Raw genomic sequence first — 25,219 nt, forward strand, 5'->3', positions numbered from 1 at the left:
TACCAAATAGCGCTCGCAAGTAAACTGGTGATCCACTCGTTTGCTCAAACTTAGGGGTTGATTTCTTCTTTCAAACATGAGCAGTTCTTTGAATCAATATACCAAATAGCCCTTGGAAATATCGCATAACCGAGACCAAGGGGCCGAGGTGGTCATCGACCCGCTGTCAGAAGTGGCTACCTCTCACCAGCAACTCACTCGTTTGCTCGAGTTACTCATAACATAGGGGCTATCAAATAGTTTAACTACCATACTTAAAGCGATGTGGCGTAGCCACATTAGGCGTCAACATTAAATATAAGAGATTTCAATGGATATTTCAAATTATGCCAAACAACCATTATGCCAAATGACGATTATGCCAAACGACCATTATGCCAAATGACCATTATGCCAAATGAACATTATGCCAAACGAAAGCATGTGTCACCTGCTGTTATACCAAATGAACATTATGCCAAACGAACTTATGCCAAACGACGTGCTCCTTAGTTTTATATCCGCTTTAAGTCAGCATATAAAGCAGTCTTTAAAAAAGCTGTTGACCAAATGCAATGGAATATGTCGAATTAAAATCTAAAGAATTTTGCATAATAAATAAAACCACAGCATTATATTGACTATACATTGGCTATATATATGCTGTAAAATAGCTCTTAATGCATATGTACTGCACACACGCTTCAAAGACACTTGCAGAGGTTTGAAATTGTTATAAAAGGTGTTCCACACCAAATTGTATCACGGAAAAAACACTGCAGAAAATAACCCATTGGATACTTTTTCTTTAAAAATTTGGGTAGAAGTAGTTTAGAGTGTCTTTTTTACGCTGTATTTTTATCGCTATCAGTTTTTCGATAATTGGAAAAAAATGGCGCCATCCGAAAAGCAACGATGCGAATTTATTTTTCGCAAGTACTTGGAAAATCCTCAACTCTATTCGGGACATCGGAAAACAACTCGGAATTCAACGTTACTACCAAACTCTGTGCATCGAACGGAAGGAGAAAAGCGGTCCGAATGGATGTTCTATTAGTGGTGAGGATCACAAACGTGTAGTGAATGCGTTTAAGCGTAATCCCAATGCTTCGGTCAGGGTTGTGGCCACAAAGCTGAATCTGTCCAAGTCCTTCGTTTAGAGAGCCAAGAACAGAGAGGGACTGCGTACGTAAAAAGTGCAGAAGGCTCCGTGACGAACGTCAACATATGGTGGAAAAGTCACGGGCCCGGAAACTATACCCAGATATGAAGCATCATTGTCTCATCATGGATGATGACACTTACGTCAAGGCGGACTTCCGACAGCTTCCGGGGCTGCTGTTCTTCACTGCTCAGCACAAATTTGCTGTTTCGGAGGAAGTAAGGAAGCAGAAACTTTTGAACTTTGCCAGTAATGATTTGTCAAGCGATCTGCTAATGTGGCAAACAGAGCGCGTCGTTCGTGGCTATCTGGACTGTAAATGGAGAGATATACATCAAAAAGTGTCTACAGAAGCGTCTACTTCCTTTGTTCAAGCAACACGAGAGCCATATGAATTTCTGGCTGGTTCTAGCTTCGTGCCTTTATTTAAATGTTGTCTTGGAGCGCTACGAAGACAACGGGTCACTTTTGTACACAAGGTCACGAGAATAGTCGGTAACACACTGTTTCGATACCTGAAGGATCAGCACTCGTAGTCCAGGTATAAAAAACCGTTGCAAGCTGGCTTCCCATTTCCTTGGAGGAACTCCTGATAGTAGCTTTCGCTAGAAGATGAACAGCGAAGTGCTTCCTTGGTAATATAATTGGAAACTTCGCATCATACGTCACGGTAGGTGCTTCGTGGAACTTACTGTTCATCCGAATGAACATGTGTTTCATCTAAGAATATCGATAGTTGGTAAAGTGAGCTGGATTTCGGGATGCGTGATGAGCTGGTCGAATCACCAATGTTATGCCACATAATCGTATACTCGTCTGGATAGGTTTCAACTCGTACCTGCTGTTAAATGAGGTTTCCATAGCTTCCTCTGTGCTAGAATATTCGACTGAGATCCATTTTCACTTTTGAACCTGTACACGGTTCGTAATACTTGGGCCATCGCCCTCAGTAAACCAAAATTGGTCCATCTTTCCATTTCATGGCTCCATGTTCATTTTCGATGGTACGAGCGTAGATGAAACGCTCGTTGAAGTGGGAATCTCTCCTATACGGAACGCAACAAATTGATGATTTTTTCGAGCGTAGCTCTAGACGAGATTTCAACAGACCGACCTTCATTATTGCTGCTACTAGAACACATCTGGGTCTACCGTTGTCGATGAATCGAAAATATAAGGCAGCCCCACAGGCCACTTCGCTGGCGTCTACGAATAGAGGGGCTTCCACATCTTTGAGAGTAGAAAGGTTGATCCCCTTGAAGAAACAACGAGGCACCCTCACTTCATCTAGATTTTGAATGTTCTGGCACCAATGTGTCCTCTCATTATGTAATTCTTCAACGATGTGATCATCCCAGTCTGTGCCACTTTTCCATATCTATTGCATGAAAATTTTCCCATGTACAACAAAGTGTGCAATCAGTCCTAGTGGGTCGAATAATGATATTATAGTTACACAAGACTTGTCGTTTAGTTGGCATACTTCTACTTTCGATTAGTGTCTTAATTTCTTCCTTCATGCTGTTCAGGTCAATGGTGAAGACGTTCTCGGGTGGCTCGGCTGACGTGTTTCCGGTTCTCCGATATCCTCTAAGATTTGAACTGATTTTGACAAACTTGATTTTAAATGAAAGGTCCATCAGCTGCTGTTGAATTTTGTGTGGATCCGAGTTCTGGTTCCTGAATTACAGGGTGATACGTATGATCATCCGTAATTTTGAAACCTGCTTGCAAATGGACGTATTTCATTTCGGCGATTAACCGGACAGCTTCCTCTTTCGCAAAGAGAAAGTCAGAAAGTCATCTACGTAGTGGTGCTCCGTGATAGCTTTTGTCGCTCTCGGAAAGGATTCAGCAGACTCCGTTGCGTTTTTGTTTTTTTTTACAAACAACGCTAGCCTTGGCGAGCAGGTTGCTCCGAGGGTGGCCACATCCACGATGAAAATTTAGGGTTCTAATTATGCTGCCGGAAAATGAGCAGCTGTGATTGCTTGTTTTGATCTTGTATCCTGATTTGATGGAACATCTTTTTTAAGTCCCCCACTATGTTCCCTTGCCTGAAGAGAATCTTGTTGAATGTTACGCCTTCCACACGCGCTTTAGCGTCCCATATCAACCGTGACTTGTTCGGTTTTTTCGGGTTCTGTACTATTCTCAACGGTAAGTACCTGAACTTTGTAAGGTCAGTAGATCGCAGTTCGTTCGATGTAATGTGACGGGCGTATTCCTTCGACTCGTACTCTACGATCTGCTCTTTCACCCTTGCTCCGAGAACCGGTTCTTTACTCAACCTCTTCAAAGCGCTGATGTAACGCGCTTGTTTTGGAATCTGCGACGCTTCAACGGCTTCCAAAGAAGCGCCTTTACATGGCTTGACGGCAGCTGTGGCATCATGCAGCCTCTTAGCTATATCTTTGTCTTCACAGGTGATACTCTTGTTTGTAAGGACACTTCCAAAACTTAAGTCTTCTCCATTAGCGCGCATCGAGTAGCATTCACCTGTTCATGGTTGAAAGTATTTGCAGGGTGCACAAACGGAATGATGGCCATCGAGCACGACTTGGCCATCTCGTTGAAGGTTGGGTGCTGCTCAGTTTTTAGTGTCTGTCTAGGACCTGTCCCTTGATCATTTTCGGTTTCGGTTGCTTTATGCACCCAGTATTGTTAGGCGACTTCGTGTCCGTCGAACGCTGTCGTTTGGATGGTGCCTTCCCTATTGGGATATTCACAAACTCTAGCGCTTCATCGGGTTTGTGGACGTTTCTCAGCAGTCACCCATAGTGTTTCTTCGCCGCTCCGTGACGAGTTCCTCGTGTTCCTCTAGTCTGTATTCTCCTTGGTCACTGTCCGATCCTCGTCTCTCTCTGGAGAGTAGAGAATGGACGAAGTGCTGGACTCAAAATCCTCCAACGAGCCGCTGTTTAGCTGCTCTCCAAGTTTGATTTCCGCGTAATCCTTCTCATTTTCCACCTCCATCGCCGCAATCTCCTCCAAACTCATGTTTACAGTATTCTTAGTGTTTTTGTTTTGTTCCCACGCAAAGCTAGGAAAGGAAAGTCAACACTGTCAGAGCGCCGATTGATATGCAAAAATACTGTGTGGTGCGCTCTGATGCCCCACAGGCATCGTTTTTGGCTCGGATCCCAGTCCTAGTTGTACATAGGACTGGGGTTCGATATATCGATGTCTCCGCTGTTTAACCCTCGATGTGGGTCGCGTCAAACCTTAGATGGGACCATAACTTTTACGGGACGCCCGTAGGCACCCTCTCATTTCGCTGCTTTCGATAGACTCACGTGGAGCTATGAGATAGGAATCTTGTGAGTACTGTGTCATCTCACCATTTGATGGCACAGGTGTTGTTAGTCGCCTCTTACGACATGTGAACAGAAACCCACTCGGTCAATTTTTTGCTGAAACACTGCGAGAAATTTCAGTTGCCGAATACCACAGGCTACTTCCACGAGTTTACGGCGGTTGTCATTCTGTAGACGACATTATCCGGGTTGATGTCCGGTTCTCCCGCTTCAAGCATCTCCCTGCGCGTCGCTTCGAACGTCGGATATTCGGAGGCCACATGCTCCGGTATCTCCTCGACGTTCTTACTTTCCGGGTACAGCGGTGACGTTGCGTGCCCGAACCGACGACGATACTTCCAGCCGTGACCCGACAGGAGTTGTGTCAGCTTCACCTCTCCGTGATTTCTATTGACCCACGTCGACAGGGATGAGTCGATAGGTCCACCTATCTTTCTCCATATTGTCCCATCCCTCAAGTTTCTGGTGTTTTTTAGATTGTGGCGCTCAATATTCTCCACTAGGGTGAAGCAGATGGGGATCATCCCGGTGATAACGCATACTGCCTCCGACAATATTGTTTTGTACGCGCTCATGACTCGTATGGCCATCAGCCGGAACGTCCTGTACAGCTTTTCGCGGTTCCGTTTGGTTTTCAACGCCGCACTTTAAGCAGGAACGCCCTATAGATGACGAAACACTTGATAGCAGACATCTCGCGCTGCTTCTAGGACCGCATGATCCTCGCTATTATGTTCGTTGCCTTCGGCGACTTTTTCGTGGTTGTTGAAGCTCCACCAGTCCTCGATTATCACTCCCAAATGCTTCAGTGCACGCCTCGATGAAATCATGTGCCCTCCGACGTCGATCTGTATCCGCTGAACCGCTTTGCAGTTGCTGACCAACAACACCTCCGTCTTGTGGTGTGGTGCTATCTGCAACTTGACCCCATTCATCCAGTTCTCGATCGCGTTTATTGTCTCCATCACTGACACCCCAATTTCTACAAGTGTTTCACTCATCATAGTTAGTGACACGTCGTTCGCGAAACCCACGATTTTCACTTTTCTGGACAGCCCCATCGTACATCCCGTTCCAAAAAGTTGAGTCGAGAATGGAGCATTGAGGAATGCTCGCTGTGACTCGCATTGACTTCTACCCTTCGTTCATCTCGTACAGCAGCACTCTGCTCTGAAAGTTGCCCTTCAGGATCTGCCATGGATAGTCGGGGACCCTCATCCCGTGCAACGCTGCGGCGATGGTTCCCCAGCTGACGCTGTTAAATGCATTCTTCACATCTATTGTGACCACAGCGCAGTATCGATCTCCTTTTCGCTTCCGTTTAGATTCCTTCTCCACACTCTCCAGCACTGTCTAAATTGTTTCCATTGTCAAAACTCCTTTGCGAAATCCACACTGCATATTGGATAGTCCGAGCTCGCCCTCCGTGCATCTCTTCAACCTGTTAAGGACGATTCTTTCCAGGAGTTTTCCAAGTGTATCCATCAAACATATAGGCCTATACGAGGCCCGATCGCTCGGTGGCTTCCCTTGCTTTGGAAGCAACACCAACCTTCCACATTTCTGGAAGTTGCCTTCATCTAGAAACTTTTGGAACATGTCTGTGTATGCCAGGATTGCAGCTTTCAGCACCACGTTCGGTATTCCCTCAGAACCGGTGCCTATGTTTGATGTCAGCCGCTTCGGTGTTTCTACTAGCTCATCGTTAGTCACTTACCGGTCTTCCGTGTTTGCTTATTCTTCTTCTTCGCCGTACGGTGTCAGTGGCCAGGTGGTTGGATCGTGCTTCGGGAGGAGACCCTCAACGATTATCGTCAGGTTACCCGGACACATTTTGGCTGGAGTCAACATGCCCTTCTTTTTCGCTATCACGACTCGATATGCATCTCCCCAAGGATTGGCATCTACTTCTCGGCATAACTCCTTATGCCAATCTGACTTTGCTATGCTTGATCTCCTGTTTTAAAGCAGCTTCGTGAAACGCTTCCTTGCGCTCCTATCTATCTGGCTCCGGTATTGCTGAGACAAGCAGCGCGTAGCGTACTAAGCGTCTCGTTCCACCAGTAAGCTGGACGCCGTCTATTGTGTGGTTTTAGTTTTCGCGGCATTGTGACGTCAAAAGCCGTCACAATCCTTCTTGTTGGATTGGCCACATTCACGTTCTCGGTCTCGCTGTCCGAAGCCGAAGTGTCTCAACGAAGAGGTTTTTATTGAAGCCTTTCGTCTTTCATTTTCGCTCGCCGGTCATCCTTCTCCGTGCTGCAGCAAAGTTGACCGATACGGTCGCGAACCGCCTGGTGGTCGCTATGGGTATACTTCTCGCATACTCTCTAATCCATTTTCGCCATCAGTGAAGGACTACAGAATCTGATATTGATGATAGATTCCCTCCTGTTTCTCTGAAATGAGCGAACTATGGAATTTGTCGATACTCAACAATGACGTAAAACCTACCATTTTATGTCCTCCAGTAAAACTCATTCATTCCACGCTCCCGTATACAACTCTGATGACCGCCGGGTAATTACCCTGTTTGGTTTGCTGATACTGATGGATAAAAAGAAACAATATAATTCAAATCTTATCTTCCCCCAACGAGAACTGGGCCAGCGAAAATGTCCGATAGTAGGTTCACCACCTCTGCTTTGCACTGCGCGAAGGGTTGCTGTGGCAAACCAGCCCGAGAGGGTATGTATCGTTGTAAAATCTTAAAACACGCACCGAGTCATGCAAATTCCCGTCCGACACACACGCCCGTTCGGTTTTGTGGATACCTAGATTTAACGACGACGAGAACACAGCCATAGCAATTATAATTAAACACATGATTATCACGCGGAAAACACTCTCAACCCAAACCCGGCGGGTTGTTGTTTTCGTTGTTGACGTGTTATTACAGGTGTATGGGTCTTTGTTTGTGTAAGTACTTCCAGCCCCCTCTCTCTCTCCTACCGCCACGACCAACAAGGAAGCAATGCCAACTCTACGATATAAGGAGCCGGTATCAGGATTATAACCGACGACAATGCCAAACCCCTGCTCCTGCGAAAAGCAGTTCAGAGGTTTCTGCGGTACTAGATCATTATTATTCACAATTTCATCCTAGTCGGCGTCGCCGGAACGTTGTCCTGCGTGTGTTTGTTTGTGCTTGATGTGTATGTAAAAATCCAAGGAACCACACCATTTAAACGACTCGTAAACACATGCGTCTTTTGAACGGTTCCTTCGGCAAGGGTGGCTGCCGCCGCAATGGCTGTGCAACGATATTGTGATTGTTATCGAAGTTGCAGGCATTCGGTCCTGTGGAGGGAAATAGCGAGTGGTAAAAAATCCTTATCAAAATGCCTACACGCTATGTGTGGTCTGGGCGAAGTAGAACGACGTGCTTCCTTGGAGGGATGATTTGCTTCGGAGCAGAAATTTAAATACAATTAGGAATGTAAAATCCGTTCCATGATACGTAAGTAGTGAAATGGCTTGGTTCAGCAGCTCTAATTTATAACAGAAACAAAACTAACATAATTAAACTTGTTTATGTGGTTAGCGAATAATGGGCTAACATAACTTGGTTATTAAATAATTTAATCAAACTCAATCTGAGTGGAATATTTTATTTTATTCACAGTGAATTTATATCCATTCATAAACAGAACAATACCCCGAGCTGAATCGATAAAATATGACTAATGTGTTCAATCTTCTTTCAGACAAGGCTAAACCCATTTCAACATACAATAAATTGTTATAATAACAGTAAAAGCCTCGGCGAGAGCTGAATTTAGTTATAAAAATAAAACTCCGCCAATTGTACCCACAGCGATAAAAATATAGGACGACAAACTTTATTCGCTATTCATCCTTCCATACAAACAACAGATCGAAGTGAAAAATCGTATAATTTGAACACCAAGCATAAAACTAAAAATATTGCCTCTCGACACTCGCTTCTACCCTTTCCACCCCTGCTGGCAACAGAGCGGTCAAAATTGGCCCAGCATCAAAAATAAATAAACATCTAAATTGCAAAACAATAACCTACCCATTACGACTGCTTCGAGGCTCAACTCCACCGTCATAGTCGGCTGCTGTGTCTCCACGGTGACTCGAGTGCGCACCGTTGCCTTTTACCAGCCTCGCGCGAACAAAACCGCGCGCGCGTGGCTTGTTCGATCCGACAGCAGCCGGGAAACGACCGGTCAATTTTTACTGCCAATCGCACCTAACTATTGTTGTTTTTGTTTGCTCCAACACTTGCTAGTTTTGCGATGAAATTTGCTCTCTTCCTCCTACTCTACCCTAAATCGAGGAAAATCTGTGCAGATAAGCAACACGGCATACACGAGCACAGCTGACAGTTGTTCCGCTAACCAACAGTGACAAAGATGGCCGCGCACCCGGTGCCGCTATTTATTTTCACGTTGTTCGTGTTATTATTTCATTATTCGGGGGATGATAACATGCCGTTCCGGAACGTGCTCACGGCTGGAGAACCGATTGGTGCAGAAATCGCACAGCCAGAATCAGCCCGGGCCTCATGTGGAGCAGCCGAAATCGCGAGGTGGCGATCCGTGGTGTTTTATTTTGACGTTTATGTTTTTATGATGATTTGGTTGCGTCGAATTTGTCGCTTGCGGTCGACGACGCTTCGCTTGCAGCAGCACCGGCAACAGCATCAGCCGCTTGTTTATGAGTCATTTGTGGAAGATACGGCAGAAATCGCATAAAATGTGTATTTTTATTTATTGAATGCCCATTTGTTTTTTGGTCTGCGTGATTGCAATTTCGTCACTGTTTTTTCCCTCTTTTTCTGGCGTTGTTGTTGAAGTTAAAACCTCACCACCGCACCAGCCGAATACGAGACACAGGACCAAAAGATCCAAACGGTTAGATTGCGATGGAAATGCTGATTTTGTATTTGCACTTTCCACCGTACCCACACTGCCGCCGCCGCCGACGCGTCCGCCTGCTGTGCGTCTATCGGACTTTTTATCGCTTTCCGCTAAGTAACAACTTTGTTCACAATCTTCTCGCTTTTATCGGCAGAAAAATATTTCAACTTTAATATTTATTACAAACATGAATAAAATTACAGTGTGGTCGCGCAGAACAAAGAACCAGCAAAAATATCGCTTCTCAAATAAACTTTTGTTTGACAGGTTGTCGGCGAGTGGTTGCACGTGCGAAACCCTGGTAACGATACATATATTGCAACACTTTTTTCCACTGTGCCACTCCACTCACACACAAATGCACCAACACTTGCTGCTCACTACTGTAGATGGTTCGCTCATGCATGTATACACACATACACTGCAAGAGCCCCCACGGTAGAGTGAGAGAGAGCGAACTGCCAGTTCAAAACAGAACCAAGGAAAAACACCTTCACGGGAAAATCGCACTATTGCGATAAAAGTTTGACATTTCCGTTTGATTGCTATCGCTCGGGCTGATCGTTTTGGCCGATTTCGTGTCAATCACGCGCTTATCGTGATCACTTACTGCACATTATAGTAGGCTATGACCTAGATTGATCGTTTGACTGGCATCACCAACGCGTAAAACTTGATTAATTCTATCGTTTACCAATCAAATCGATACCGATAGCTCATCATCACAATATTTATGCACGATTTATCACAAAAATCACAAAACTTCCAACGGCACAAGTCGATCGCTAACTCACCGGGAACTTTGTTTATGTGTGCTGCACACACCGAGAGCGACTAAACACTAAACCCACCCGACGGATTCGTATTTTTTACCAGCCCAGGCCTGCTTGCTGCGAGTGCCATGCTTGATGTCCCTCTTTCTCACCAAACACACACGTTTGCTGCTCTCTCGAACTATTGCCCTCTCTCTGCCACACGTTCGGAGCCAAGAAAGCAGAGAGAGCCACTCCGGCTGGTCGTTGTTGACGACGGCTGATGGCTTCCACCCAAAATGCTCTGTCTGTCTGACTGTTCTGTTCTGTCTGTATATAGGGACACACTAATGGTTGTATGTCGCCAGTGCTATCTCATGGCAACATTCATTCCCCCTAGCTATAGAGGCACCCGTTCCCGTTGGTATCTATCTCAGCGCGCGCGGCGAGATGGCAGCTTATCGACAATGGATCGGCCGAGATACCATTCAGGCCGAAGTTTTCCCCCTTAATCAACCCGCGCGCTGCACTAACTATAATGAACGGGATAGCGTTTTAGCCGGCGAGAGACACAGCCGCCGTCGCCGGTGGCACGTGACGTTCGTGGCTGAAATCGAGAACCCAATCCGGTTTGCCGTTGATGATGATGATGATTATGAGGGGTGGGAACTTTTTGGCCAAAAACCTTTACATATATCCCGGCGGGCAGGACAGAAGTCAATATTGTCGTGAAGCCTATTACGATCGGGACGATTCCCACCCCACCCGTTTGAGAGATTCAAGTGGGTGTCGATGATGCTGTAGGTATAGGTACTACGTGTATGAACCGAATGACCGTTTAATCCGCTTGGGAGGGTCGCGATTTCCGGTGCTTGATCGAAAGCAGCTTCTAAACAAAAGGTGACGTGACTTCTGCACTGGGATAGTGATATTTTGTTTGTTTAATCAGATTAGCTGGGTGATTCTCACACGCATTTGGTATGGGGTGATCCGCGAGTAGAAATAGGTGTGCGTCAGCAATCAGAACGTCTGTGCTTGCGGGACATCATCCGAGACTAGTTTTGAACACAGATTCAGCATCAACCTGTGTGGTCAGGTCGGTTCTTTAAGTACTGATGCGACGAAGTCGGCACGCAAAACTACGATTTACTATACTGGGATGTTTTATAAATGCTGCAGTTTTTACTATGACAAGAAATTATGTGAAAAACGCAACTTTTATCGGTTTTCTAAATAGTTTGACTCAGATAAATATTATAAAAATTTTGAATTTAATGCGCTCTATAGAGTATTTCTACAAACTTCAGGAAAGCAAAACAAACTTAGCGAAATTTTGTTAGCTTCAGAACGATCACAGAACATTCAGTACCGTTTTGACGCATGGGCACTAGGGTGGGACAAAAATTAGATTCCAGCTCCGAGCAACTTTTTAGGTACCATTTGGGTCCTAGAACAACTGTGCAAATTCTTAGCTCGATCGGTGAAACTATATTTTTGCGCCCACTGTTAAAAGTTTACATGGGATTTTGCATGGGAAAATTAACATTTACAAAATAATTCCTTCAGGAGTCGCTCATTACTTCCTAAAAATAAATCGTTATGTGGATTTTATAGGAAATTTAACAAAGAAACAATGTCTCAAAAACCACGAAATGATCTAACGCTTGAGAAAAAAATTATTACGCAGAAACCGATTGATGCTCTGACGATTGATAAAATATTCATTTTTTCTAGCACCACTGCTATTGGTTGTCCAATTATACGCAATTTTGTTTTAATCCTCTCTTAATGTGTCTAAATCGTTTATCTATACTATTTGGCCATTTCGCAAGGTTTTGAGGAATAAATTGAGGCTTATTTTGCACATAATTAGAGAAATTTTTGTATATAATTAGACCGTCAGAAGCAGTGATGCTATGAAAAGTGAAATTTTCATCAATCTTCAGGGCATCAATCGGTTTTTGCTTAACAACTTTTTCCACAAGTATCAGATCGTTTTGCACTCTTCTAGACTTTGTTTCCTTGACAAATTTTCTATAAAAATCAGATATTTATTTATTTTTAGGGGATAACGGGCGACTCTTGGAAGAATTAATTTGCAAAGGCAATTTCCCCATACGAAATTCCATGTGAACTTCAAATCGTGGGCGCAAAAATATAGTTTCACCGATCGAGCTATAAATTTGCAGAGTTGTTCTGGGAGCTAAATGGAACCCAAAAAGTTACTCGGAGCCGAATTTTATTTTTTCATATAACCATGTCCCACTCTAATGGGCATTTGAGTTTTCAGATTTTTTCTGTTACAAAAAATATCCGGGTATTGATAGATATATAACCGGACTGAAAGTAGATACTCGGCGCCAACTATAGGGAGGGCTTTTCTTGTTAGGTAAGGTATGGATTCCTCGACAAAATAAAAATGGTGAACTATTTTGCTACTTCAAATTCTATCGGCACGGAATGAAATAAATTAATGAAATTGTGCGTAAAAGAAAACAATTCATCCAGGTATCTTGATACGATGTCCTGCAGTAAAAGCTTCTTTCAAAGAGATCAGTAAAAGGGTCCTGTGATATAGACAAACAATCGCTTGGATCGAAAAAATTAACTCATCGGTTTAAACGAATTAAGATAAAAATAATTATTACGCAAGCCATACCCCTGTTCGATTCGTTCCTAATAAGGCGAACACAATTCCGTTTATCTTAGCGTATCCAGTGGCCAAAGCAGTGGGATGGGGAAAAACTGACCGAAATAATGAAGCAGTAGAATAAATGTAAAGGAATGACCACAAAGGTTTAAGCTACTGAAAAAATAAATGAATCAGTGGAACAGAGGGAATAAAAATTTGGGAATATTCTCCGCTTTACTGGTTTAAATTCCAACCTAGCATCGTTAGCGGTCTCGGCGCTATCTCATTACCCTACGCTAAGGTAAAACTCTGGATACAGAATTGCCACTGCGTGTGAGTGGTGTAGGTATTGAATCCTCTTAAATGACCAATTTAAATATTTTTTTATTCATTTCGTTTATTTGATAGGCACAAATGCGTTAGCTTGGCGGTGCCAAATTCTTTTGTTTTTTACATTTTGGATATTTTAAAACTAGGAGGCTACAATGTTGAAATATTTTTTTTAAAGAGAAAAATTTTACAGCTATCTTAAGACTAGAAATAAGATTCTATACACAAGAGAGGGGGCAAAAGATTTTTTTTATGAAAAATTTTAAAACAAGGAATTCAATAGTAATAGTTTTTAGGTAATATTTAAAGTTATCTTTAAACTAACAATATAGTTTGGTACACAAAAGGGGGAAAAATATTTATGAGAAATTTCACAGGTGTTTTAAAACTAGGGATACACTTCTATTTACAAGATGGGGGACAATAATTTTAACAAAGAGGTAAAATTACAACTATCTTAAAACTAGGAACACGGAATACAAATTTAAACTTTTTTACCGGAGACTTATGCTTGGTCAAGATATTCAGAGGGGGGCTTATTTCCAAAATCGGTGTAGAAGCAGTTGTATCAAGGACAGGGGAGAGAAGGCGTAGATGGTGACCGGGAGAGAAGAGCAAAACTTGCAAACGGGATATCAGCGAAACAAATTAGCGCCTCAGTCTAGTAGGGCGGATTGGCGGATGGTATACTTCGGACCGAGGGGAATCCTTCAAGAGTCATCGGACCTCGAGTCGCTCTCGCTTCAGTTTCCGTAGTGGCAAGGGCGACGGCGGTTACGTAGTGGCACTCTGGAGCTGATCGGTTCCACAAGGCAGGAGGAAACTTCAAAAAACGAGAAATAAAAAGAGAGGGGCTAAATTGGGATATTTATCGTTTTTATGAAAGTATAAATAAGGGACATATAGGGGAAATCACGATTTGCCAGCATATCTCGGACTGGGACATTGGGTGGTCTAGCTCGGGCCCGAAGGGAATCCTTTAACTGAGACCTGGCGTCCAAATACCCGCCGCATACCCAGACAACGTGCTTGATGTCGTGATAGCCCTCGTCACAAGCGCACAGACTACTCTCCGATAGCCCAATACGCTGCAAATGCGCATCTAAGACCATTCATGAATTACGTAACGCAAAAATTGCTAAAAAATGACTCCCCCCTCCCCCATGTAACAAATTGCCACAAATTTCTCCATCCCCCTCCCCTATTACGTAACAGATTTCAAGAAAAAATATTTTTTTCTTCGGTGAAAACATGTTACGTTACGATCTAGCTAACTCTCCCTCCCCCCTATGTCACAACATGTCACAACTTGTTGTACCCCCTCCCCCCTAAAAGCGTTACGTAATTTATGAATGGTCCCTAAGCTGTAGTGGTTGGACATAAGTCGGGACATTACACGAATAAAATCCCGACCCACATCCATCCCCCCAAACCAAGGCTTCGTTGATGCCCTTGGGATAATCGAATGTAGCCATCGTCCAAGTTCACCATTGCTCCACGAGGTTTGCCAACTGTTGAGTGTCCTCTGACGACAAATACTAAAAAATTCGTTGAAGCAGATTGGTCTTTCGTATATGTCACCATTTAATGCGCCCACCTTTGCTAATGAGTCGGCCTTTTCATTGCCCGGGATAGAACAATGAGAGGGGACCCAAACAAAGGTAATCTGATAAGATTTTTCAGATAACATACACAAGGACTCCTGTATCTTCCCCAGAAAATACGGTAATTGCTTTTTCGGCTTCACCGCACGAAGAGCCTCGATAGAGCTGAGGCTGTCCGAAATGATGAAGTAGTGATCTGTGGGCAGAGTGTCGATGATCCCAAGGGTGTACTGAATTGCAGCTAACTCTGCGACGTAAACTGAAGTGGGATCATTGAGCTTGAATGAAGCGGTGATAGTATTATTGAAGATACCGAAGCTAGGGGACCCATCGAGATGTGATCCGTCAGTGTAAAACATTTTGTCACAGTCGACTTCTAGGAATTTATTATAAAATGTATTGGGGTCCGGGATTCCACAGACCGGGATTCCACAAACCTCTTCCTTCATGGATGTGTCGAAGAATACAGTAGAATCAGAAGTATCTAGGAAACGAATACGATTGGGAGTATATGAAGAAGGATTAAAGATCTGTGCCATGTAGTCAAAGTACAAGGACATAAATCGGGTTTGAGAATTAAGCTCGACGAGCCTCTCGAAGTTTTCAATCACCAACGGGTCTCCTGGGTGGGCACCCCACCATGTTCCAGTTATTGTCAGGAGAACATTGATCCTTTGTTGGCATTTCTGTTTCAGATACCTAATGTGACATCCCCAGGTACCTTTAGAGCCGAACCAGACCCCGAGATATTTAAATTAAAGACCTGATTGATCGTTACACCCATTAATAGAAGCTGGAGTTGCGCCGGCTCACGCTTCCTAGAAAAAACAACCGACTCAGTTTTCTCCGTGGAGAACTCGATACCCAGCTGAAGAGCCCAAGCAGACAAATTGTCCAAGGTATCATGTTATGGTCCTTGCAAGTCGGCAGCTTTGGACCCTGTGACAGAGACCACCCCGTCGTCTGCAAGTTGCGTTAGCGTGCATGAATTGGCAAGACAATCGTCAATGTCATTCACGTAAAAATTGTAGAGCAGGGGACTTAGACATGAGCCCTGGGGAAGACCCATGTAGCTAAATCGCGATAAATCGCCATGCGAAAAGTGCATGTGCTTTTCAGACAACAGGTTTAGCAAAAAGTTATTTAAAATTGGTGAAAGACCATGCTGGTGCAGCTTCTCTGACAGAATATTGATAGAAACTGAGTCAAAAGCCCCCTTAATATCCAAGAAGACTGATGCCATCTGCTCTTTGTTAGCATAGGCCATTTGGATTTCTGTAGAAAGCAACGCAAGGCAATCGTTCGTCCCTTTGCCTTTGCGGAAGCCAAATTGTGTATCTGACAGTAAGCCATTTGCTTCAACCCAATTGTCGAGGCGAAACAAGATCATTTTCTCGAACAACTTCCGAATACAGGACAGCATTGCAATCGGCCGATACGAGTTGTGGTCGGAGGCTGGTTTTCCTGGTTTTTGGATGGCGATGACCTTCACTTGCCTTCATTCATAAGGGACAATGTTACCCTCAAGAAACTTGTTAAATAAATTCAACAAGCGCCTTTTTGCAGTGTCAGGCAAATTCTTCAGCAAGTTGAATTTGATTCTGTCTAACCCTGGGGCGTTATTGTTGCACGATAAGAGAGCAAGTGAGAACTCCACCATCGAAAACGGTGTTTCGTTCGCGGTATCGTGAGGAGACGCGGCGCGGCACGTTTTCTGTACCGGGACAGAGTCCGGACAGATCTTCTTGGCGAAAGCGAATATCCAACGGTGTGAATATTCCACGTTCTCGTTGGTACTATTACGGTTACGCATACGTCGAGCCGTACCCCAAAGAGTGCTCATCGCTGTTTCTCTCGTTAACCCGTCGACGAACCGGCGCCAATAACTGCGTTTTTTGGCTTTCATTAGACTCTTCATTCGCCTTTCTAACGACGCGTACTGTTGATAGCTAGCGGGTAACCCGTCTTCCCGGAAGGCCTTAAATGCAGTGGACTTTTCCGCCTACAGCTCTGAGCACTCTTTGTCCCACCACAGTGTGGGAGATCGTCCATGGGTATTCGCGCTGGGTACTGGTTTAGTCTGAGCTTGACTGTCGAGAATCAAGCCAGCCAAAAACCTGTACTCTTCCTCCGGAGGAAGCTCTTGAGTGGATACGATTTTAACGGATATCGCGGTCGCGTAAATCTTCCAATCAATGTTCCGTGCGAGGTCATACGAGACATTGATTGTCACGATTGCGATTACAGGGGAAAATTTTGGTTAAATGATATTTATTAAATTCCCAAATAATGTTCTATAGCTAAGCTATGATCATATTTCCTTAGGGAGCGCGTTTTACCCATCTATTCCTAAATAATACAATGCTTAAACCTGAACCAAGCAGCTTTCTTAGAGTGGAATTTTCGCAATAACCCTGCAATTGTAACGTATGATAATCAACAACGAATGCATTTACAGAACCTTACTTTAAATGGAGCTTTTTACTTGTTGAGCCGCGATATTTGCAGACAAAATAAGTAAAATGCACATTGCGTCATCTAGCCGCACATAAACTAAGCCGTCATGCATCAACCTGTTATACAATTAATCTGGTTTTACGGATGGTTATTTAACTGTGTTTAAACATTGATGAGGCGTAAAACTTTTTCTCAGTTTGCCCCGAGAACCGAGTATTTTAAGTTTCCCCGTAACTCGTAAACTCGTAAATAAGCTTCAATGAAGTAACTCGTATCAAATCATCAACATAAAATCATAATATCAGCATCCATTAAGCCAACACCATCTCCTTCATACAACGAAACAAACAGTGCTTATCTAATCGTTAATCACACCCGTACTACCGCTTGCCAGAGGGAAACGAACCGAAAAGCACGCGCCTGTTCACACTTCAATGTATACACCGCAGTGCACTCTGGAACGCGCAGGTTTTGAGTTTTGACTGCTAGCTTAAAAACTGGCTGTTTCAGATAAATCTGGTATAATAGTATCCAAGCTGGGGTGTAACGTAGAATTCAAATAATAATTTGAAATCGTATTTTTTTTAATACTCAAGGCTCTAAATTAAAAATCGGAAGCATGGTTAAAAGTACCAACAGTCTCATTATCAACAATGGAAACTGAAAAGCAGAAAATATGAAAAAATGAGTTCCGAATCTCTTACGGAAAATGTGTACCAAGTTGTTTAAGCTCAAAAAAGATGGTGGTATAATTACTCAAAATGGCAAAAAATAATCAACTTAAGTGTACTGAGACAACACTTTTTGTTATAAAAGTTTGACACTTTACCACATAAGTGGCATCTGTATTGTGTGGAACAGCTAAGGACTTGATACAGTTTTGTAGTTTTGTTAGCATTGCTTATAACTTACAAAGCAGCTTTTTCTTTGCTCGAGTCATTGGACAGGTACTCGGTACTCGTTCCGCTAACGCTGCAGTTTTTCCGTATCGAGGTGAATCTGTGACAGTAAGCGAGTGTATAATGAAAACGCTTTTAATCCACCTAACAGTGTGATGAGACATTTCTTATAACTCTTATCACTCTCTTCGGATATTATATCATTTGAGAACATTTAGAAATTGATGCTTCGCGATGTTTTTGATAACACATACTACATGGGATTGTGGCAAGACTCAGAGAATCGCTCAAATCAGCATAGGACAACATCAGTTCTAGAAATCTCAAACCAAATCAATGGGAAAGCGAAAAAATGGCCCATAAAATAGACATACAAACGAATTATTGCTAATGCTCTGTTAATAAAATATCTAAATTCCTCAATCAATGCATTGTGGTGGGAAAACTGAATTTTCCTATATTGCACTGAGCCAAAAAAAAAAAATCGATTTTTTTGAATCGATTTGAAGTTTATACTTTACTCAAATTTCCAACGCGACTGAGAACTAAGAAATCAACGCTTTTTCTTAAAAAAAACGATACTAGCAGTGACACCATTCAAAGAAAATCAACAGTGAATATTTCCAGACTTGATTTTATTTCCTATTTAAGAACTATTGCGTTTTTTAAATCCTATCGAAACCCAAAACTTCATGAAGTATTTGAAATTATTAAATTAAAATTTGTGTTTGCTATTGAAATTGACAAAATGATAGTATCGCCCCTTTGGCGATTGTTTACTTTTTCGGTCCCACCTATCAGCATTGAAGTATCGCCCTTACGTTTTTTTACAATACCAATTTTACAATTGGTGGGGGTTTGATGAAAATCGATCTTACTGTCCAAGCGGCATAATTCCGAAACCGTAATTTTTCAGGTTTTAAAATTATGCAGAATTAATTTTTCAGAAAATAGTAACAGAGTTCGTGTCTTTAGCGAATTTGTTGCGACTTTATTGTAGTCATGAATATTAACCTGAGAAAATTCACCATAAATATTTCTTGGACGATATACCGTCAAAATTATTTTATCAAATGATGCGCTGTTTAACGTTTGTAAAACTCATCGAAGATACTAAACCTCCGAAATTGGCGGTTTCAAAATGATGTTATCTTGACCTTAAATTACTGTTTTTGAACATTTGACCTATACATATAATTGGTCATACAACAAAAATCAAATGCTCATCAAAATCGATCAGAACCTGCTAGAATAGAATGGAAATCGTCATTTTTCATAAATTTCTCTCTACATTCGGAAAGTGTTATCCTCGTTATTAATCATATTACGTTTTCGTCTCAACTCGACGCATTCCCCAAAAAACCTGTCTTAATCCACCTAGTGGTGCAATTGTGCTTTTCTCATTTGTCCAGACTACGCTTCCATGGCTGCTTATGTTCAATACAATGGTGGAAATGAATATTACATGTTCAGTACGATATGCACATACATACAATGGATCGACAGCCACGATCTTGAGATACTATGTGATACTGAAACATCGCTTGAAACCAGCGGCGGATCATGGAGAAAGGTCCGGGAGGTCCAGATCCTGCCGAAAATTTTCAACTTGTTAAGAAATTTTAAACTAGTTTTAATTTTAAAGTAGCAACCCCTCACTGCATACTCCCACCGGGCCGGTATGATTAACGATTTTTAGAGTGATTGCATAACCTTTCTATATGAGAAAGGCAAAAATGTACCAAAGTCCAAAGAAGTCAATTTTTGTCAAACATCTCAATGTTTCATGCATTTTAAAGTCATTTGGCATCAAAAATACAAATTTGATTTTGAAAATTTTTCATTTCAGTTTATATGGGAATTTGCTGTGTGATTGCACTCTTCAACTCGTAACTCCGGAACCGGAAGTCCAATCAATAAAAAATTCAATAGCAGCCGATGGGAAGGTTGTACCTTTCATTTGAGACTAACTTTGTGCAAATCGGTCCAGCCATCTCTGAGAAACAGAGGTCACATTTTTTCCACATACACACATACATACACACACAGACATTTTCCGATCTCGACGAACTCAGTCGCTTGGCATATGACACTCGGCCCTCCGGGTCGGGATTAGATTGACGAATTTTAGAGTGAATGAGAAAGGCAAAAACATTTTTAGCAAATGTTAAAAGTTATGCATTTTTTTGGTGAGCAGTTCTATGTTTCATAGACATTAAATCAATTTTAACTTCGCTTCCTATTAAATAAAGACCCTTATTACAGTACATTTCTACAAAAACGAGCTCAATTTGAAAATAAATCTGAGGATAATGATTGATTACAGAACTCTGGAATTTTCTATTGGAATGTTTTCAGGCAGGAATTTGATATTGATGCTATTAGACAACTGTGAAATCAAGACCAATAGATCAGTTACATATCAGGACCCCATTCCGACAATTTATCAAAAGTCCTCATGACGTTTACAACAACAGGTTATCAATGTACGGATCAGATAATTGTTATTGTAATATTGAATTAAATCAGTCTGCATCAATAAATTTTCAACTTCAATCCAATATTTTTTTGGGTGTGTGGGGGGGGGGGGGTTGTATGGTGTTAAACCCCAAAACCTTCTCTTGGCTAAGCCGTTGCTTGGAGCTATTTAGTTCGCTTTTCATTTTCCGATATGTTTCAGATCAATCCGATGATTATAAGTTAGAAAAATTACAGTCAGAAGGTTTACAGAAATGAACATTTTTGTACTAATAAGTTATCAAGTTCCTTCCAGACAACTTGGAAGTGTTCAGTGATTATCTCTAACGGTTGTAGATAGTAAAATTAAATACAAAATTCGTTTTATCGAAATAATGTTTAGCTTATTTCAATGGATTATTACTATATTGAACAATAAATAGGCAACAAAGAGTAATCAACAAACAACAAGCCATAACTTTTAAAGTATTCAAAATAGATATTTGAAGTCTTCAGTATAGTTATTCGCAAAAGTAAGAGCTACAAATTTGCTGAAGACATCATTTCGATATAATCACTTCCAAGAAAATTTGTGAAAATATCTCACTCATAGGAGGATTAATCAGTAAAAGCACAATACCGAAAGAAAGGGCATATTACCTCCATTAAATTCTCCGAAGATACTATTGACCTAAAATAAGCCGTTTCGGCGTTAAAAATAGATTACATGTTTTTGGTCATATTTCTGGCAATGGGAAATGATAAAGATCTTTCGTCCGCATTTAATGTTAAATATCTTTTTTGATAATAGTCCGATTTCAACAATCTATAGCTTGTTCGAAAGGTATTCGTTGAAGCTGTCTAAAAACATAGAAATTGTTAAATTATGTTGTCGATTTCGGCAGATAATTCAAAAAAACTGCAAAAAACGCCATTTTTACACATTCAAACATTAATATCTTGGAAACTAAACATCAGAATCAAAAACAAATTAATAGCGTTTATACTGTTTTTTAGTTCTTTCATTTAAAATTGGTTTGGATAAGATCGGTTCAGCCATTGCTGAGAAACACGAATGAGAATTTGTCCGTTACATACACACACACACACAGACACACACACACAGACATTGTCCCAAATCGTCGAGCTGAGTCGATTGGTATATAAGACTCGGCCCTCCGGGCCTCGGAAAAAATCTTGAAAGTTTGAGCGAATTCTATACATTTCTTTTATAAGAAATGTAAAAATATGAAATAGATTGGTGTATAATTTCCCCTACAAGTAGTCATGGATAATTTAAGCTATCAACAAACTCCGTGTCTTCGGCAAAGTTGTTGAAAATGCTGTCGCAATCAACTTTGTTGAAGATATGAATACTCTATGTGTCCAGGGTATCGTGAAGTAATAGAATATTTGCAATTGACCCTTTAAAACCAATTATTGTAATAAAATTCTTTTTTTTTGCTTTTTACATTTTAACGACATTCAATTAGCTAGTAATTACTGGGAATGAACAGTTATGCAAATTTAGAGCCATAGTACTCAAGTAAGAGCAAGGATGTGAAGTATACAGATCGGAAAACTAGAAGTGGCTTAATATCTTATGGGCTTAACTTTTGTCATCAGCCGAGTGACAGGAAAAATGACCGCCATCGGGCCAATCCTTAGTCGATTCCTAGTCCCACCAAAGCAGACACTCCAAATTTGAGCCAAATCGGACAAGTCTAGCTACCGGACCAACAAGTTCTAAGTTTCTTTGGGATTTTTCGACAATTTAAATGAAGAAAGCCCCCTAAGTTGCATTTCCATCGCTAGGTTGCACTGTGTGCATCAGTTTATCACTACAAGTGAAAATTAGAAAGATAATTTAATTGGCTACAACTTTGTCAAAGACTGCAAATCTATTCAACGTCTTTGGGAGAAGCTATTAAACTTTTAATGAAGTGCTGTCTGATTTTTTTTTCATGGAGCCCAACAGCACATGGTGAAGAAACAGGAATCGATTCCGACGAACATTATTTTTTGCGAAATAAAGCTTGAGTTTAGCTGAATAGTATTTTAGTACATGATATGAGTCATCTTTCAGCTAGAAAATTTTAGTTCTACATTTCACGCCATAGAGGGCGCCAAAACTAACTTTTCAACGGAAAGAGATTGAAATTTGGTGTCTTCTATAAATTTGTAGAACACGCCTTCTGCAGTAATAGTTCCAAACATACTATCCAGTTAAACCCAACCATTATTTGGGAAAATTTACCTATATAGTTCGTGGGAATCGGTTGTTCGGCTCCATGTAAAACTGACTCAGATCTCACTTAATTAAAAGTTTGAAAACTTCGCTTTAGGAAGTTGGATTGATTTACAGTCTTCGACAAAGTTATACGCTGAAAGAGTATCTTTCTTATTTTCACTTACAGAAATAAACCCATGTAAACAGTGATATCTAGTGGTGAAAATGCGACATACTATGCTTCTCCATGTGAATTGTTGAAAAAATTCCATACAAACTTCGAACACGTTGGTCCGGTAGCTATATTTGTACGATTTGATTCAAATTTGATACAAAAACTGTTAGTGGGGCTGGGATTCACTTCGAGTTTCCAAAAAAAATGTTTTTTTTTCAGGGCAGGCTAGTGTTCACAAGTAATGTTTCCAATTACAGTGTTAATCTGGTACCTAGTTCAACTGCCAGATTCTGAAGAGACGTTTACATTATAATCATTATTTTTACATTTCATAATAATGGCTCATCATGAATCCGTGTGGTGTCCGGCGGGCTAAAATCTGTTTGCACTATTTCAGCCAAGATGGAACCTCTGGGAACTTGCTCCCATGTCGTAAGAGGCGACTAACAATATGCTAGGAGTTCCTAGGTCAGCTTATAGCTCCGTACCGAAGACCTAACCTGGACGGACCTTCAGGTTTTGTAACATAGCCTTTATCCATTCTGAATTGAGTGAATCACTGACATTTTATGATTCGCTATTCCCGATTGTGTACTAACGTTTTAGGTTTCTTCTGGTGGATGTACAATAGCAGTAAAGGATGAAGTCTAATTCTACAGTAACAGCAAAGATTAATATATCGGCTCTTCCACGCCAAGGTGTAACTTTCAACGCTGTATTCAAAAAAAGCAAAAATTCATGTAGGAAATTTATTGAATTAGCCTAAGATGAAGCCGTCGAATTGCACAAAAAAAAATTGTGTGGCAAGCGATCTATAGATAAGTCAAAATAAGCTATTTTTGCCTTTCTCATATAGAAAAGTTATACAATCACTCTGAAAAACGTCAACCTAATCCCATCGGAAGCTAAACCTTCGTAAAATCGCACTCCAAGTATTTTTTTCAAAATCATCCAGCGCAGTACTCTGCATCATTCTTTCAAGTTTGATCCGCTCATATGGTGGTCGGTGTTTGCCAGTATTGCTCTTCTCCCATCCATTATTCTTCTGAGCCCCGTGTCGTTCTGTTTATTAAATTTATTACGCATGTTAAACATGTCGTTCCAATTTGGCATTTAACCCAATTATGGAAACGTGTCTGATAGGAAGAGTGGAGATGCCAATTTGTCATTACCATTTCGCAGTGAATTTCTTCACAATTCATTTGGGATATCTTTTATACTTTTTGTACGCATTCTTTGTACTGCAAACTTTGGAAATGATTATTGAAGTGTTAATAAGAAGCAATAATCCCGATGGCCGGCTGTTCGGAGTTCAAATTGCTGGTTTCAAATTTTCGGAACGTGAGCTACTTCGTGCATAAGATCTCTATTTATCCTTTTATGTAACGACCCGCGGGAGAATAATTATTAAAATGCCTATTCGAACGGCATTCATACTGGAGGTCGCACACCTGAAAACTTTGATCTAAAATGAAAAACAAAGCGTGTGAGTACTTAGCTAAATCAAAATATCTACCAAGATATATCCTGATTCATTTCCCTACCTACTAACTAACACCAATCCTATCCTGCGACACTTGTGGATGATGCAGAGAATTCCTCGGTCATAATAGTCACAAGTGTTGAACTAACATTCCTTCCCATCCCAAAATTGACCTGCATGGGCGTGGCGTATAAATACGTAGATACGTTATTGATACGTTATTGATCATACTATAATCTTAGTCTCTTTAGGTTGCACGTTGAGTATGATGTAATACTCCCAAGTCGTTACAAATTTACAAATTACACTGAAATTCGCAGTCGATTTAAACATAGTTCGTAAAACACGCTAAAAGTTATTTCAAAAAGTATTTAATTTACATTCAAAGAAAAATTCCGAAGTTATTGCATTTTTCTCCTTTAGAATATGTGAAAGCGACCGAATTAAGGAATATCCCAATAAGGCATATTTCGTTTAGATTTCAGTACATTTTTTAAACAAATCTGGCAAAAATTTTCCAACTGATCATCAATCGCCCTCGTGAGATTTTCAGCCATGAGCCAAACAACCTGTTTGTCAGCCCACCATCTTTTAATACCCACTTTAAAAATATTGAAAATTTGAAACAGGCTGTGAAAGAGAAAGTGAACAAGTAGACTTAGACCGTTTGAAAAATATATGCCAATTCAACCTCTATCCGATTCAATCAAAACAAGTACGTCCAATCACTTGTTCAATCCACCCACTTGCATATCCCATTCGAACTCATTCCCGAACAATAAGACTACGCATACTCAACATTTCGGTATTTAGATGAATCTGTAGATGTGAACCGACAGCGGTTGGCGGGCAA

At 41.3% G+C, this 25,219-nt stretch overlaps 1 protein-coding gene across 3 annotated transcripts in view; it reads right to left on the bottom strand.

Moving 5' to 3' along the window:
- The window catches only part of LOC131686246 (zinc finger protein ush), a 350,163-nt gene extending 339,820 nt beyond the window's left edge, over positions 1–10,343 (bottom strand). The window contains exons 1-2 of one of the 3 annotated variants that reach the window (XM_058970510.1): positions 10,042–10,343; positions 8,498–8,754 (exon numbers count right to left, since the gene is read on the bottom strand). In XM_058970510.1, coding sequence (XP_058826493.1) covers positions 8,498–8,534 — 37 coding nt within the window. In that variant the 5' untranslated portion in view covers positions 8,535–8,754; positions 10,042–10,343. Of the gene's footprint in view, positions 1–8,497 lie in introns of all 3 variants that reach the window. The other 2 variants (XM_058970509.1, XM_058970508.1) reach the window with 2 other exon arrangements.
- Between the last annotated feature and the right edge of the window lie 14,876 nt (positions 10,344–25,219).

This window comes from Topomyia yanbarensis, chromosome 2, assembly GCF_030247195.1.
Source record: "Topomyia yanbarensis strain Yona2022 chromosome 2, ASM3024719v1, whole genome shotgun sequence".
Lineage (NCBI taxonomy): Eukaryota > Metazoa > Arthropoda > Insecta > Diptera > Culicidae > Topomyia > Topomyia yanbarensis.